The sequence below is a fragment of the Phocoena phocoena genome, chromosome 12 (assembly GCF_963924675.1).
Source record: "Phocoena phocoena chromosome 12, mPhoPho1.1, whole genome shotgun sequence".
NCBI lineage: Eukaryota > Metazoa > Chordata > Mammalia > Artiodactyla > Phocoenidae > Phocoena > Phocoena phocoena.
The window spans coordinates 66,655,838-66,671,580 of record NC_089230.1 but is presented as its reverse complement, the minus strand read 5'-3'; the positions used below and the strand labels follow the sequence as shown (position 1 = coordinate 66,671,580).

The following is a 15,743-nucleotide window of genomic DNA, read 5'->3' as shown; positions in this document are numbered from 1 at the left end:
GAAGAATAGACCCCGCTTGCCGCAACTAGAGAATGCCCAATACACACAGCACCAAAGACTCAAAGTAGCCAAAAAAAAAAAAAAAAAAAAAAATCATGATCACGTGCCACAAGACCAAGTATAACCAAACATGTGTCAGAGATGAAACCCAAGGGACTCCCCTGGTGGCACAGTGGATAAGACTCCACACTCCCAATGCAGGGGTCCCAGATTCAATCCCTGGTCAGGGAACTAAATCCCACATGCATGTAGCAACTAAGAGTTCACACGCCACAACTAAAGAGCCCACCTGCCACAGCTAAGACCCAGTGCAACCAAATAAAGAGATGAAACCCAAGTTCTTGCCCAAATGAGATCTGTCGTCCCTCCTTGCAATCTAGCTAGACATTCTTTCTTTTGTAGAAAGACTCTACATTCCAGAAGTGGGTTTTTATACATGGAACATGAACCTCTTGTACGATCAGGTTTTTTTTTGTTTTTGTTTTTGTTTTTTTGCTGTACGCAGGCCTCTCACTGTTGTGGCCTCTCCCGTTGCGCAGTACAGGCTCTGGACACGCAGGCTCAGCGGCCATGGCTCACAGGCGCAGCTGCTCCGCGGCATGTGGGATCCTCCCGGACCGGGGCACGAACCCGTGTCCCCTGCATCAGCAGGCGGACTCTCAACCACTGCGCCAGCAGGGAAGCCCTGTTAGCATTTTATAAGAGCCACACTTCAGCCACACTGCTTTATCTCCAGCTTTTTGAATTTTAACTACACATATTTACGCTTTTGTCTAAATATTCTTGGCTAACAAAAAGTGCTCTGATTTTAAAATGTGGTGTGACAAACCACTCCGAAGCCCTTTGACAAATACCTCTTTGACTAACCTATTTAAAACCGGGCTCCAAGTTTTATTTTCTAACCAGCATTTTGCTTTATATGTTCTTTTTCTTCACTGATCACAACCAAAAATAACAGTATTTACTGATTATCTTCACCTGTAGAATTAAAGCTCCCTGAAAAGAACCAAGATTGTCTGTTTTATTTATAACTGTATCCCTAGCATCTGAGCCACTCAATAACTATTTGTAAAAAAAAAAATAAAGAAAAAAGCACAAAAAGCAAAGTAAAACACTAATATGATCCAACTTCAAAATCTTTACATATTGTATATCTTGTTTTGGAGGACACAGATAAAATCAACTAAGTGACGTGCCCCAGATGACAGAGCCAGCACTAGAACCCAGGGTGTATGATACAAAAGACTGCACCCTTTCCACATGGCATACAAAACACAGAGGAAAGAAACTCAAATTAAAGCACCAAGCAATATAACCACTCTATACTTCATTCAGCTAAGACTCTAATAATTCCAAACTGGCCTCAATCAATTATATCAACCTTCCCCCCTCTACATTCCACAAAGCTAATATACAAATTGCAAAAAGTAGGATATCACCAAGGCAGATCAAAATACAAGCCATTTATATATCCTCAAGGGATTCAAACTCTTAGCTGTGAATAAAGAAGTAATTAGGAGAGCATTATCTAATTGTTTACATATTCTCATAGGTATTGACAATACATATTCTCATAAGCTCTCTATGTAGTTTCCTTAGGAAAATCCAAGGGAGTCCATAAGGTTCCAACATTAAAGTAAAATCTAAATAATCCTTCCATCAGTCTTCTCTCGTTAGAAGCAAAAAAGAAGAAAACAGTATACGTGCATGAGGTACACATTTTTATGCTCAGAGGAGAAGTCTATAAAGAGAAACCAAAAAGAACCCACGTTATGATTCCTTGCACCGTGCTCCTGTTCACACTCAAGCCTTTGAGATAATCCACAATAAGGATCTGTAAGTCTTCTTTACTTTCCAATTCTTCTACATAAAGTTCTGTGAACCTGTTAAGACAATTATTATTCCATAATAACCATTTCTGAGGAAGTTAGTACAGCTACTCTGACAGTACAAAAACACAAGACAGAGTTATATAAACTCATTTTACCTGCTTGTGATATGAATTATGAAGGCCTTTCAACTTGAGATACAGATTGATCATAATGAAATAGAAAATAATGTAACCGCTACCAAAAATCTACCATTACTACTTCGAAGAAAGTCAAACAGTCCTTGCAAACACAGTTACAAAAATAAGACTTTATTTATCCTCATTTTCAAGTGTTTTTGATTACAACTATATGTAACAAAAAGTACATGCAACAATAACAAAAAAGCCTCCTCACTATCAAAATTTCATAGCTGTAGCAAAGGAAAATACATATTTGTGGTTGAAAAAATTTTCCTAAAAAGCTTTTACTACTTTTATAATGTGGGAGAAGATCTAGTAAAGTTTTAACACTATTTTAAAACTCAGATTCAACAAAAGGTTACCAACAATAAACAAGGTCATTTATCTTTTTTAAAAACATCTTTATTGGAGTATAATTGCTTTACAATGATGTGTTAGTTTCTGCTTTATAACAAAGTGCATCAGCTATACATATACATATATCCCCATATCCCCTCCCTCTTGCGTCTCCCTCCTACCCTCCCTAACCCACCCCTCTAGGTGGTCACAAAGCACGGAGCTGATCTCCCTGTGCTATGCGGCTGCTTCCCACTAGCTATCTATTTTACATTTGGTAGTGTATATATGTCCATGCCACTCTCTCACTTCTTCCCAGCTTACCCTTCCCCCTCCCCATGTCCTCCAGTCCATTCTCTGTCTGCGTCTTTCTTCCTGTCCTGCCCTTAGGTTCTTCAAGGTCATTTATCTTTTCCCAAATGCTACATACATAAAACATCTTGATCCTGTCAGTCTGTGCTTAATGATGAAAACTGAAACTTAAATGTTCTTTTACACATCATTAGTCTCATTCAAGAAGACTCTGCCTAAAATGCACTTACGTTGCTATATGATATACTATTATTTCGTTATGTGAAGGTTTTCTAATAGCTAAAAGGCTATCTGAAGGAGGAAAGATTTTTGTTTTCAACAATATCCATGAGCCATTAGATGTCATACGAACAACCCAAAGGAAAAAAACTCCCAGTGTTCTGGAGCTTTCCACATTCCTACCACCTATAGAAAGAAGACTACTACAAGTAAAAAGATTCCTGTATCAGCAATCAATAAATTTCAAGCATTGTTATGAGGGTTGGTTACGTTAATACTACCAATCAATCGATAAAGAGAACTTAATTTTAAAAACAGCTTCAGGAACCAAGCCATGTCCCCTTACCTGTTTCTTATTCCTGGTGGGAGATTTCTTTTGCCCACATCAGTTGCTGGATTCATACACGCAAATAAACGGAAATCCGGATGACGAACCAGTGGTTCTGTTAAAAGAAAACTATAAACTCTCAACAACTTGTAACAATAAGTGATCAGGGGAAGACTAATTCCACTGAACCCCAGGGTGAACCACTATGCCTCAAGGCTCAGCAAGGATGGTACTGGCTGCTCAACCATCCTTGCCTTTTCTCAAACCCCAATGAAATAAGTTTCCAGATCTATGTACACAACTTAATCTTAAACTGCCATCCCACCATCTCTTATGGTGAGGTTGTTCATGCTATTTATGTTTCATCACCTATTCACCAGCGCGTAACACTGTCACTGAGTGTGCATGCCTTATTACCCACTACCCCAATGCCTTGACAAATTATTGTATTCTTTTCATTCCCTATATCACCTAACAATAAGACTTTGCAGAAAATTACTATCTACAGAATAAATAAATCACACTGGGAGGCCTATGTAATCTACCTAACCAAAAGAATATTACTTTTTTAAAAAAAACATTTTATTTATTTATTTAGGCTGCCCCGGGTCTTAGTTGTGGCATGCAGACTCTTAGTTGCAGCATGCCGGATCTAGTTCCCCGACCTGGGATCCAACCCAGGCCCCCTGCATTGGGAGTACGGAGTCTTACCCACTGGACCACCAGGGAAGTCCCAAGAGTATTACTTTAAAGAGGCCAAAAGGCCTCGCATCAAGTCAAACCCCAAGGGGATCAAGTGCTACCTGTGTCTCCTCGATCCAGCAACACCAGAGAGCCAGAGGAGCCTTCAAGTAAACCACTCAGACATTCCAATGTTTCTGGAGCAGCCAGATTAATCTCATCCAACAAGATCCACTCTCCTTTCTTTACAGCCTGAGCTAATGCACCCTAGAAGATGAAGTAAAATGTTAAGGGTCCGTTTCAAACACAAACACACTCACCAAGAACAGTTATGTGAGCAGGGTCAGCAGCAGAGGCAAGGGCAAACCGCTCCTACCTGATGAGCTGACACCTTAGTGCCAAATGGCTGGTCAAGTTAACTTTTTTTCAAATATCCAAAAGGGTCAAGGGAATCTCTCTGAGCCTAACGATGAGATGCAATAAACTAGACCATCCCATTATATGGATGCTAAGGCAAATAATAGCTTACAATGTATTCAGATGTTTAAAGGTAACCAAATGGTTATTAAAAAGACCCAAAATAAATACAGGGTCAGGCTATGAGTATACCAAGAAAAGATAAATGACTAAATCAAGAGTGTATAGTGGTTGTAATTCAGAGCCTTTCACAGGTGCTGAAGAATATCAAGATGAATCTTTCCTCATCTCTACTGATTTGATCTCAAGTTCTATTTCCAAAAGCAATGAACTGACAAAACATCAGAAACTTAATTGTTTTACTATTATTAAACTGCTTTATGCTTTTGTTTTCATGGTGATCCTAACAAAGAATCTTCTGTAAATAAAACTGAAAAAAATAAAACGGAACAAACATATTAAAATCCAGTGTAATGTCAAGTCATGAAATAGGTATAGACCCTATTTTGAGAGCACTTGACATTTTCATTGGTTATATTAGAAACAATCATATTAAGATTAAGCACTGATGACTAAATTTCCCACAACAATGGATATATGGTTGAGGGACTTTCTCTCTTACTAAGACATCATCTCAAGTAAGATTCCTACACCTCCCTTAGAGCGTGGTCTGAAGAGTGCCACAGAAACAATTTTCTTTAATAAAAATATAAAAAGCTTAAGTCACAAACATTTAACTAAGTTGATCCTGCAAGGTCACAGGAGAGAAAACAGTAGAACTACCCATGCACTGGAATCAAAAATGTGTCCTAACAGGAATGGACCCAAATCTCTCTCTCTCTCTCTCTCTCTCACACACACACACACACACACACACACACACACACACACACACACACACACAGAGCTATGAAACAATAAAAAAATTCACTAGTTGTTCTCAGCTGCATCTTTAAAAATAGTAATGATGGTGTTCACCAAGACTTTATAATTTCTATAACAGACATTAAAAAAAATCTTCCCCCCAAAGAATTATTTCATTAACTGTTTACTGTCTTAAACAACAAGCCCTAAAAATGTCAACATGAAGAGAATACAAAACAGTAGCCTCCTTACATTTGCATTTTGCATCAATTCAGCATTCCCTTAACCTAAACAACCGAAGCAAAATACCTCTACAAATGCAAACAATAGGGCATTTTCAGTCATTTTCATCTGTTGTTGGGCATGGTTGAGTCTAAGACCAAATGCTTCCCACTTCTCTTTTAGTAATGACCCTAGAGAAAAATAAAGACAAGAATTTAACATACACTTTGAGTTGTAATATATATAACTTTAAAAACCACACAATTAACATAACACACACAAAAATCACATCTTAGAAGTATAAAAAATTAAGTCCAAACACTTACATGATGCCAACCATGTGCAGCCACTATACTAACCAGTTTGTTTATATGCATACGTATTGGTTAACTCGTTTATCCTCACAACAACCCTTTGAAGTAGGTACTCTTATTCCCACTTTATAGATGAGGAAGAAGATAACTAAGCCACCAAAAGCCCCACTCACTGTGGAATCCAGTTTTCTGGAAGTAACCTCTTCTTCTAAGCACACGTGACTTACTAACCACTAAGTGGTACTGTACACCAACATCAGCGACCACCTGTGTTGATGGAAATCTTGACTAGAGTCACAGGAGCAGCAATACTTCAAAATTAGTCAGCTCTGCCTAAAGTCCTAGAAAGCTCTAATGTGTATTGCTTCATTCTTCCCCCAAACTCTTCTCCTAATTCTGCTAATTAAATTTCAGCTTCATGCCCTCCCACTGGCAGCCTGGGTCACATTCTTACCAGTCTCACTCTCTTTTCCATCCTTGTTGACAGCCGACTTGTGCACATGCTGCATTAGTCTGAGGAGATTGTGCCACCGTTTCTGCCTGTAACAGGTCTGAATGTGTCCCAAGAATGTAAAGTTTTGCTTCTTGGAAAATGTCTGAGCAAAGAGTTCCTCAAATGCCTCCCGTAAGGGTAGCCAAATAAGCTTATGGTCCACTGGTTTGTAACTGAAAGAAAAGGTAAATACGGGATTCGCAAACTTCTAAAGCTAACAGAAGTTGGAAAGTATGCCTTAGAAAACAGGAATAGGTGTAAGATTTCTTCTAATCAAAATCAGAAATAATACCAAAATACTTAACATAAATCTATGTTAAAGTTTTAAATTATAATCTATTTTCTCCACTCCAAGTGTTAGAAGCACCTATACTAAAGGTAAAAACTAGTATTAGATAAACAAACTATGAACAAATTTGAAATTCTAAACTGGGCAGTGAAAAGCATGTCACTGATTTTTTTTTAAAATTAATTAATTAATTTATTTATTTTTGGCTGTGTTGGGTCTTTGTTTCTGTGCGAGGGCTTTCTCCAGTTACGGCGAGCGGGGGCCACTCTTCATCGCGGTGCGCGGGCCTCTCACTGTCACCGCCTCTCCCGTTGCGGAGCACAGGCTCCAGACGCGCAGGCTCAGTAGTTGTGGCTCACGGGCCTAGTTGCTCCGCAGCATGTGGGATCTTCCCAGATCAGGGCTCGAACCCACGTCCCTTGCATTGGCAGGCAGATTCCCAACCACTGCGCCACCAGGGAAGCCCCATGTCACTGATTTTACTAACATGTTTAAATAAACATCATGTATATCTGATGATAAACCATACTCTATTAAGATTGACCAAAAGGTTTTTGAAACATTTTAGAAAATATAATGTCTGAAATTGACTTATTCAAGCATCTTAAGAACTTACTTGAACATCATGCCTTGTCAATGGAGGGTGGGGAGACTACTCCCAAAGAGATTCAAAATTGGGGGAGGGGGACGGTTAAAAAAAATATCTTAAGACATTGCAATGGTTTGTGACCTTCCAAGGCTCAACTTTTTTTTATTTCTCAGCATTTACAGTCTCTCCTATTTCTTAGCATTTTATTTTTCTGGTTGGGGAATTAGGGAATTAGTTCATTTAAATTAAAATTTAATTTAATATTGGGGGGTTAATAACGTATAGAGTCAAGAAACACTGCTCTAGCTAAATTTAAAAGAAGTTGCCCAAGCAGCAGACTAATCATTCCTGGAAAATCTCAAGTATACAATTTTCCGTGGCCTAGGATACTAAATACTACTCAAGAATGATGACATAAATTTTGTTTCTAAGAAATATAATTTGAGAACTGAAACAATACCAGAATATGTTTCAGAACAGTCAAGCACAATTGGAGAACTCATGGATACTATTTACTCACTGGCCTGTGAGAAGGAATAATGAGATGAGTGAAACCCAGTGCCCTGATACTGAGCATCTATATGGAAGATTCTGATTCCAGAGACAGAAAGCATGAGAACTTCACAAACTCAATGTCGCTTCCCAGTAAGCACTAACCCATTAATTAGTAAAGACATTTCTTTACCCCATTTTTTCAGCTGAGATTTACTGAGCGCCTGCTGGAGTTCAGCACTGAGTAAATGAGACCCACCACGTCCTGCCCCTCTGCAGCTTACAATCTAACCAAAGAGACAATAGGGGAATACACCTACTAGTATAAAATATCAAGTAGCAAGTGCTATGACTGGATAAAGTGAAAGGAGAGTGGCTTAAAGAACTGGTACTTGACTATGACAGTCAGAAGAGGCTGTGTCAAAGATGGGAATTGGAAGGAAATCAAACAAGGTAGGGTTAGGCTAAGCAAGTATCCCTGGGCAGCTGGGGAGCCACAGAGGAAATATCAACACAGAGCAGAGCTAAAGGAAGGAGACAGAGACGTGCCGGAGCCAGGTGATGAAGGGTTTGGAGTACATTCCACATGGACAGAGAAGTCAGTGGAAGGATCTGAGGAAGAGAGTGATGAGATCTGATCACACTGTAAAAGGATCATTGTAAATACTAAATGGAAGAGAGACTGTGGGGAGGGTAAGAGTAGAAGCAAAGATGAGAGCCCTGCGCTGGACCAGGCAGAGGACGATGAACCACAATGACAACAGAAGTGGTAAGAAATTAAACACACACGTTATTTAAATAAAAGAGCTAGTCTTAAAGATGTCAGAATAGATGGATCCAAAGCTAACTGAGGCAGCAGAGTAATGACTAAGAACGGAGACGATCAAGACAGACTGCCTGGGTTCAAGTCATGGACTACCCATTACCTTGAACAAGGCACTTAATGCCTGTGAGTCTCAGGTCCCCTAAGTGTAAACGGGGATAATCAACAGGTTAAGAAGGCTAAGTGACTGAACACAGATGAAGACTCAAAATAGTAGCTGGCACAGGAGTGCCATTTAAGAGTTACCTGTGACAACTATTACCACTAGTAATTGGCTCAGTGAATTGAATTCATGAAAGAAATGGCTTTATATTTCAAATTAGACTGAGCTCCTTAAGAAAAAATTTTGTTCATTTAAAGCTGAAAGCATACTGGCTGGAACGGTTAAGTCATCATATGTTTCAAGTGATGAATAAATGAACAAACATACATACACCTTTCCGAAAAGAAAAATAAATAGAAATAAACTGTAACACAAATACTCAACGGAAACTAACCTGCCACAGGGAGAACTGATGAAATCAAACTACGAACCATTAGAGACCAGGGTTTCCATGATGTCTTTTGCAGAGAAAATATGCCTCAGGAGCAACCTAAAGGCCAAGAGGGGAGGGAGGTCTAGAACACCTGGCCCTCATGGAGAGTCACTCAGGGTCTACCTGTTACATACACAATACATGGAGACCACATACAAGAGTTCACTAGAAAATGGCTAGAACAAAAGAAAATGACTCTCCAAAATTATCATACATGAAAGAACATGAAGTGTAAAAGAGACACAAAACAGTGCATGCTGAGTAACTGAAAAGGTAAACGGTTCACTTCATTTGGGGTCAGGATTCTGAGTTTGAAAGCATGCACTCCTGCCCTGCAATCTCCTGCGCAGTTTCCTTTATGGATGTTTCCATGGGTGGCTTAGAGGAGGACACAGGTTAGCCGTTTTATTTCTATTTCTATGAGACCTTTAATTTTCCTCCCATTTGTTCTTTCCTTCATTGTTAACTTCTCCAAGGATACCTCCCCCTTCTCTATTTATCTGTTTCTCCCTCAGAGGCTACCCCTCCCAACCCCATTCCCTATAGTCAGGGATGTGAACCTGTGTTCTGTGTTTTGCCATTTAATGGTAGACTTTCCTTTTCTGGAATGATTTTTACCTGCTTCATCTAAGTCCTCTGTATCTTCTACTCTTTTCTACAGAGTCTCATAAGCTCTCTCTACCCCAACTCTGTCAGAATTTGGTTTACTTCTCTACTCACAGGTAATCTGAAGGCCTATGTGCTGTCTATCAGAAACCTACTTAAATAGAATGACAAAATTGAGTTAAAAGTTAAATGAGGGAAAAAGATATACCACACTAACACTAATCAAAATTAAGGGGGGGGGGGCTTCTGGTGGCGCAGTGGTTGAGAGTCCGCCTGCCGATGCAGGGGACACGGATTTGTGCCCCGGTCCGGGAAGATCCCACATGCCGCGGAGCGGCTGGGCCCATGAGCCATGGCCACTGAGCCTGCGTGTCCGGAGCCTGTGCTCCGCAACGGGAGAGGCCACAACAGTGAGAGGCCCGCGTACCACAAAAAAAAAAAAAAAAAAAAAAAATTAAGGGGGTATGTATGCAAACAAAGATCAGAAGGCAATCTGCAGTAATGCAATTTAAGAGCCTAATGGCCTCGAAGGCTTTACTTTTATAACATATATTTATCCTTAATTATATTATTTTAAAAAAACCAATCTAAAGGATCCAGATTTGCAAACCAGACTAATTAGGACTACAAATTTCTTTTATTATATTTTAACCATAGTATTTGATAAATGCAAAATATGTTTAATGTAAGTTACAAAACACAGAACTAGTTTCATAGATGAAACTAACCACACACTGCCAAAATAGAAGTATTAGCCCTTCTTTAACCCACCTCCCTACCTGCTGCTTTGTTTTCTACTCCCTTGCTTTTATTTATTTTTCCTTTTTTCTTTTTTCCCTTGTCTTTTTAAAATCATTTTTGGTCTTCCAATTGTATACACAAGGGTTCTTAAGCAAAGGAGTCATTCATACATCGATAATATATATTAAAAGATGTGATTTACACACCACTTGCCAATAATACAAAAGAACAGAAAATAAGGCATACTTCCAACTATACGAAGATTGAAACATGTAAGTTTTCTTTTGATGACTAATGCTAACCTACTCACAAGGACAAATGGATATGTATTTTTTTCACCAAGTTGCACCAAAATAAAATTCCAGTTAACAAATTCTGATTTCAACCTTTTTGTATTATTAATAGTATCAAGGCACAATGTGTACTCACTACATTTAAAACTACTTGCAACGGCTGACGTAACACTACAAATTCTTAGAAGAGACAGATCCAGTGCATGTTCAATTAGTACAAGACTAACGCCATTTGTGTTAGGAATACTTAACAGTAGGATATTACTAAAGACATAGATAGATACAGAATAGAGAGAAATACAAAGTAGTATAGACGTGCCTAGTTAAGTAACAAATTCCATATATTAATAAGAACACATTGCAAGTACCACAGTGAGGGAATGGGGAGATTAAGTGTCAATTAACTGAACAGAAGTAAAATGAAAACAAGGTACAAAGACCACTGGGGAAAAATAAAGTCAAAGTAGAATTAGAGTAAGAGAGGTAAGCCTCAGCTAACGGATTCAAAGACAGAATATAAATTTAAAATACATAATTAGTGGCATGTGTAGAGCAGAACAGAAGTAATAGGTCGGGATGGTAAGAAAATGAGAAGCACCAAAGGAAGCAGGATTCCAAAGTAGCACTCCATCCAGAGCAGGAAGGGATATAAGACAAGGAAGAGTGATAGTAAAAATAATGCTACAGCATAATGTGGTCCTCAAAAAAAGAGTAAATAAAGAGCTTTCTTGCAGATATCACAAAGAGCAAAAAGGACAATAAATTCTATTATCTTATGCCTTTAAGAGTTTGTGTAAGCAACTGCTTAGAGTTAATGGGACAGACCCTATTAGGGTTCAACATAAGGTATGCCAATAGCAGCCATCGCTTTTACAGCCTTCAGCACAGACTAAAACTGTTCATGAAACTAACATTCAAAACCACAAATAAGGAAGAAGGGCATTTTACTGACCACAGTGGAGCGCCATGAGCCGTCCCATTTAACAAAGTGGAGGCTACTTAATGTTTCAAAGATAATCAAACTGCAGGAGAGCCTAGCCTGAAGGCAGCGTGAGCCTAGAACAGAGGCTTCAGATAAATGACCGCACACACAAACAGTACTTGATTACATACTTACCTTTTTGTTTTCCTCCCCCTCCCAGCAGGATCCTTGAGAGCAAGAACCTCAAGTGTTCTTTAAAATGAAAAGAAACATCTATACACTCAAGAGCTCCTTAATAAATTCTAATAAATAATACCCTGCTGGGGTGGGCGTAGGGGGGCAATTCTCTGAACATTTTTCCAAGGCTAGTTTTGAGCTTTACAGAGAAAAAGTATTTCTTACCTCAAATAGTGAACACAAAATAACAAGAAAAAGATTTAAAGTCACACTTACCCTCCCAGCAAATCTGCAGTGTCACTTTGCTGATTCATATTGACAACCCTCAAACGGTGGCCTTTAATAAAGAAAGGGCAAAAGGGTTACCCTGTATGTAAAGACTGACAATATCCAGTGTGATCCTTAAGGATGCGTGGACAAGGGCACAGGGCAAATCTTTAAATGTGCATTTCCTCTGACCCCCTCATTTTACTTTCAGGAATCTTGACTATTCAAAATTTTCACCTAACCCAGAGATATATAAAAGAAGATTCACTGCTCTAGCATCAGGTAACTGAAAACAACAAAAAACCCTTCAGTAAGTCAATGTCTATGAATTAGAACTAAATAAATATCCAGTGTGAAATATTATTTAGCCATCAGAATAGGAATGAGGCAGTTCTGTTTTTAAAGATGTCCAATTTGCTTATTAACTAAATGTAATACACAGAGAATGATCCTGTTTGTTTCAAAACAAAACCAAATCTGTATGTATTTGTAGACCACAGATTAGAACTGAAAAAAGTTAATACCCATCTGTTAACAGTGGTTATTTCCAGGGGGAAAGAATACATTATTTCCAAGGTAAAAATTTCCAGTGCTTATCTCCAGGGGAAGTGGAGTGGTGGCACTTCTTAAATTCCAATATTCTTTGGACTTTTTATTTTTTAAAAAGGCAGTCAGGGGACTTCTCTGGTGATCCAGTGGCTAAGGATCCTCACTTCCAATGCAGGGGGCCCAGGTTCGATCCCTGGTCAGGGAACTAGATCCCACACACTGCAACTAAGAGTTCGCATGCCACAACTACAGATCCCACATGCCACAACTAAAAAGATCCCACATGCCGCAACTAAGACCTGGCGTAGCCAAATAAATAAATAAATATTTTTTAAAAAATAAAAAGGCAGTCAGTGTCAAATGTTTGCTGTCTGGGGGAAGAGTGCTTCCCCTCTAGGAGTTACCTGTAATATGAGCCAAGTACTGGACGGTGGAGGTTTTGCCGGTTCCGGTCTCTCCCACCAGCAACACAGGCTCCCCTTTGCTAACACACACGGCGAGCTGTTCAATAAGAACAGAGGATGGCCTCGTAGCAGCAAAGGTGTGCTTCTCCCTGGGGAGGGGAAAGTATGCAAGCAGTTGGAGGAACAGGCTGCAAGCTTCTCTTTGTGTTATTTTGAGGAATCATATTTCCCACATTCAACAAACAAGAAGGAGGCAACTCAGCGTGACGGTCTTCATGTTATAACACAGGGGTCCCCAACCCCTGGGTCAGGGACTGGTACCTGTCCATGGCCTGTTAGGAACCGGGCCGCGCAGCAGGAGGTGAATGGCCGGCGAGCGAAGCTTCATTTGTATTTACAGCTGCTCCCCGTCGCTCGCATTACCGCCTGGGCTCCGCTGTGGCAGCAGCGGCAGTAGGTTCCCATAGGAGTGCGGTGAACCCTACCGTAAACTGCATGCAACGTATCTAGGCTGTACACTCTTTATAAGAATCTAATACCTGATGATCTGAGGTGGAGCTGAGGCGGTGATGCTAGCGCTGGCGAGCGGCTGCAAATACAGATTATCATCAGCAGAGAGGTCTGACTGCACTGAGACCGTAATAAAGCGACTGCTTGCAGACTCATGTCAAAACCCTACCAGTGAGCGGGAAGTGGCAAACTGCACCTCGCGGACTAGACTGGACGTAAGCAACACACTTCGGGTGTCACTGTCTCCCATCGCCCCCAGATGGGACCATCTAGTTGCAGGAAAACAAGGTCAGGGCTCCCACTGATTCTGCATTATGGTGAGCTGCATTAATTATTTCATTATATATTACAATGTAATAATAATAGAAATAAAGTACACAATAAATGTAATGTGCTTGAATCATCCCGAAACTACCCCCGACCAACCCCATCTGTGGAAAAATTGTCTTCCCCGAAACCAGTCCCTGGTGCCAAAAAGGTTGGGGACCGCTGCTATAACAGATGTCCTTACAACATATGAAGTGCAGAATTCATTCATTCTACATACGTGGAGCATTTACATAACTGCTACTTCACTAGGCTCCGGAAATTCAAAACACCAATAAGATAAAACATCTGTACTACCTATGTCACCTTGCACAAACTACTTAACCTCTCTTAGCTCGGTTTCCTAACTTGTAAAATCTGGATAACAACAGTTACTAGCTGTAGAGGGTTGAATTATGTTCCCCCAAAATTCATGTCTACTGAGAACCTGTGAATGTGACTTTATTTGGAAAAAAGCTCTTTACAGGTATAATAAGATTAAAATCGTATCATACTGGATTTAAGGGTCAATCTTAAATCCACTGGCTGGTGTCCTTATAAAGAAAGAGAAATTCAGAGACACAAAGAAACACACACAGGGAAGAAGACCATATGACAATGGCATCAGAGATTGGACTGATGCAGCTACAAGGCACGGAACACCAAAGATTGCTGGGAGCCAGCAGAAGCCAGGAAGAGTCAAGAGTCTTCAGAGGTAGTGTGGCCCCGCCAATACCTTGGTTTCAGCCTTCCAGCCTTCAGAACTGAGAATAAATGCCTGCTGTTTTAGGCCATCAAGTTTATGGTAATTTGTTAGGAGAGCCCTAAGGACACTAACACACACATTAATTCACAGGCTTACTACAACCACTACATGAGAAAACATGCAAAAAGGTACTCAGCACAACGTCAGGCATATAGCAAATATTTAATAAATAACTTTAATAAATCTCAGAAACGTATACAACTCCAGCCCTCAAGGGATTAACAGACTAATGTTAGGACCAAGCCTGACCTCCAGGTGATGCTTACTTCACTAAATACACTACAATGAATAAAATCAAAGATATACCTTTGCTAGTCCCAAGTCTCTAATGACCCTCATCACCTCCTCCACCTATTAACATCTAGTTTCACAGAACACATTTTGGGAAATCACTGCTCCTTACTGTCTAGTACACTGAAGAGATCACAGTTCTGACATGTTTTACTCAAAAATAAGGGGCTGGACCAGACATTCCTTCTATCAATTTCCCAACAACCCCACAGTGCTCAGATCAGTTTGGAACCCTGTTTACCTCTGTATGTGGACAGTCTCACTTTGTTTCCGTAGAAGCCGCACTCGACCCACTTGCACATCTAGCTCATTGATCGCAATTTCTGGTTTATAAAGTTGACAGAAGAATTCAGCCTATGGGAGGGGAAAGATTTTACCTGAGTAAAGTTCTGCATGTTCTTCAAATACTTCTCATCCGTGAGGCTTACTGTGCTCCTCTAACATGCCCTCTACTAAGAGGCATTTTCGGGCTTCCAAGACAGGTAAGTTAGCTTTTAATTATATATTTTTTAATTCTCCAAGTTTCTCATATGTTTTTAAAAACACTGATCATGAATGTTACCCTGTAATAGTACTTTTTATTCATTCAAATGAGCCTCTATCTACCTATATGAAGTGAACACAGTGAACAGAAAGTTTTACTCTTAAAAGATATGAAAAAAAACCAAAGTAATTTTTCTTCCTCTATGCTTTCCTCTGCTTTAAATTTCTAACATAATGCAGGAAACAGTCACTTGAATAAACCATGATACATCTGACGACAGCCAAAGCAGAAAGAGAAGCTGTGACAGAGGCTCAGGACACGTACCCATCAGGCTTATCCTCATCGCTAACCCAAAGAACCAAGATTTTGCTCAGGGTTTGGGGTTAGGAGTAAAAGGGGCAAATTGCCCAGGGAAGGTAAACCCCTCTTCAACCAAAGGGGCTGAATATTGATCAACCTAAGCCAATCATGGTAGTCTCATTTCTCTTGTCTACTATAATT

General features: G+C 39.8%; 1 protein-coding gene across 1 annotated transcript in view; it reads right to left on the bottom strand.

The window, feature by feature from the left end:
* Positions 1-15,743, bottom strand: part of MDN1 (midasin AAA ATPase 1) — a 152,735-nt gene that overhangs the window by 102,093 nt on the left and 34,899 nt on the right. Inside the window, exons 13-20 of the mRNA XM_065888608.1 lie at positions 15,000-15,112; positions 12,886-13,034; positions 11,942-12,002; positions 6,159-6,370; positions 5,478-5,581; positions 4,010-4,154; positions 3,225-3,321; positions 1,770-1,883 (exon numbers count right to left, since the gene is read on the bottom strand). Coding sequence (XP_065744680.1) covers positions 1,770-1,883; positions 3,225-3,321; positions 4,010-4,154; positions 5,478-5,581; positions 6,159-6,370; positions 11,942-12,002; positions 12,886-13,034; positions 15,000-15,112 — 995 coding nt within the window. The remainder of the gene's footprint in view (positions 1-1,769; positions 1,884-3,224; positions 3,322-4,009; positions 4,155-5,477; positions 5,582-6,158; positions 6,371-11,941; positions 12,003-12,885; positions 13,035-14,999; positions 15,113-15,743) is intronic.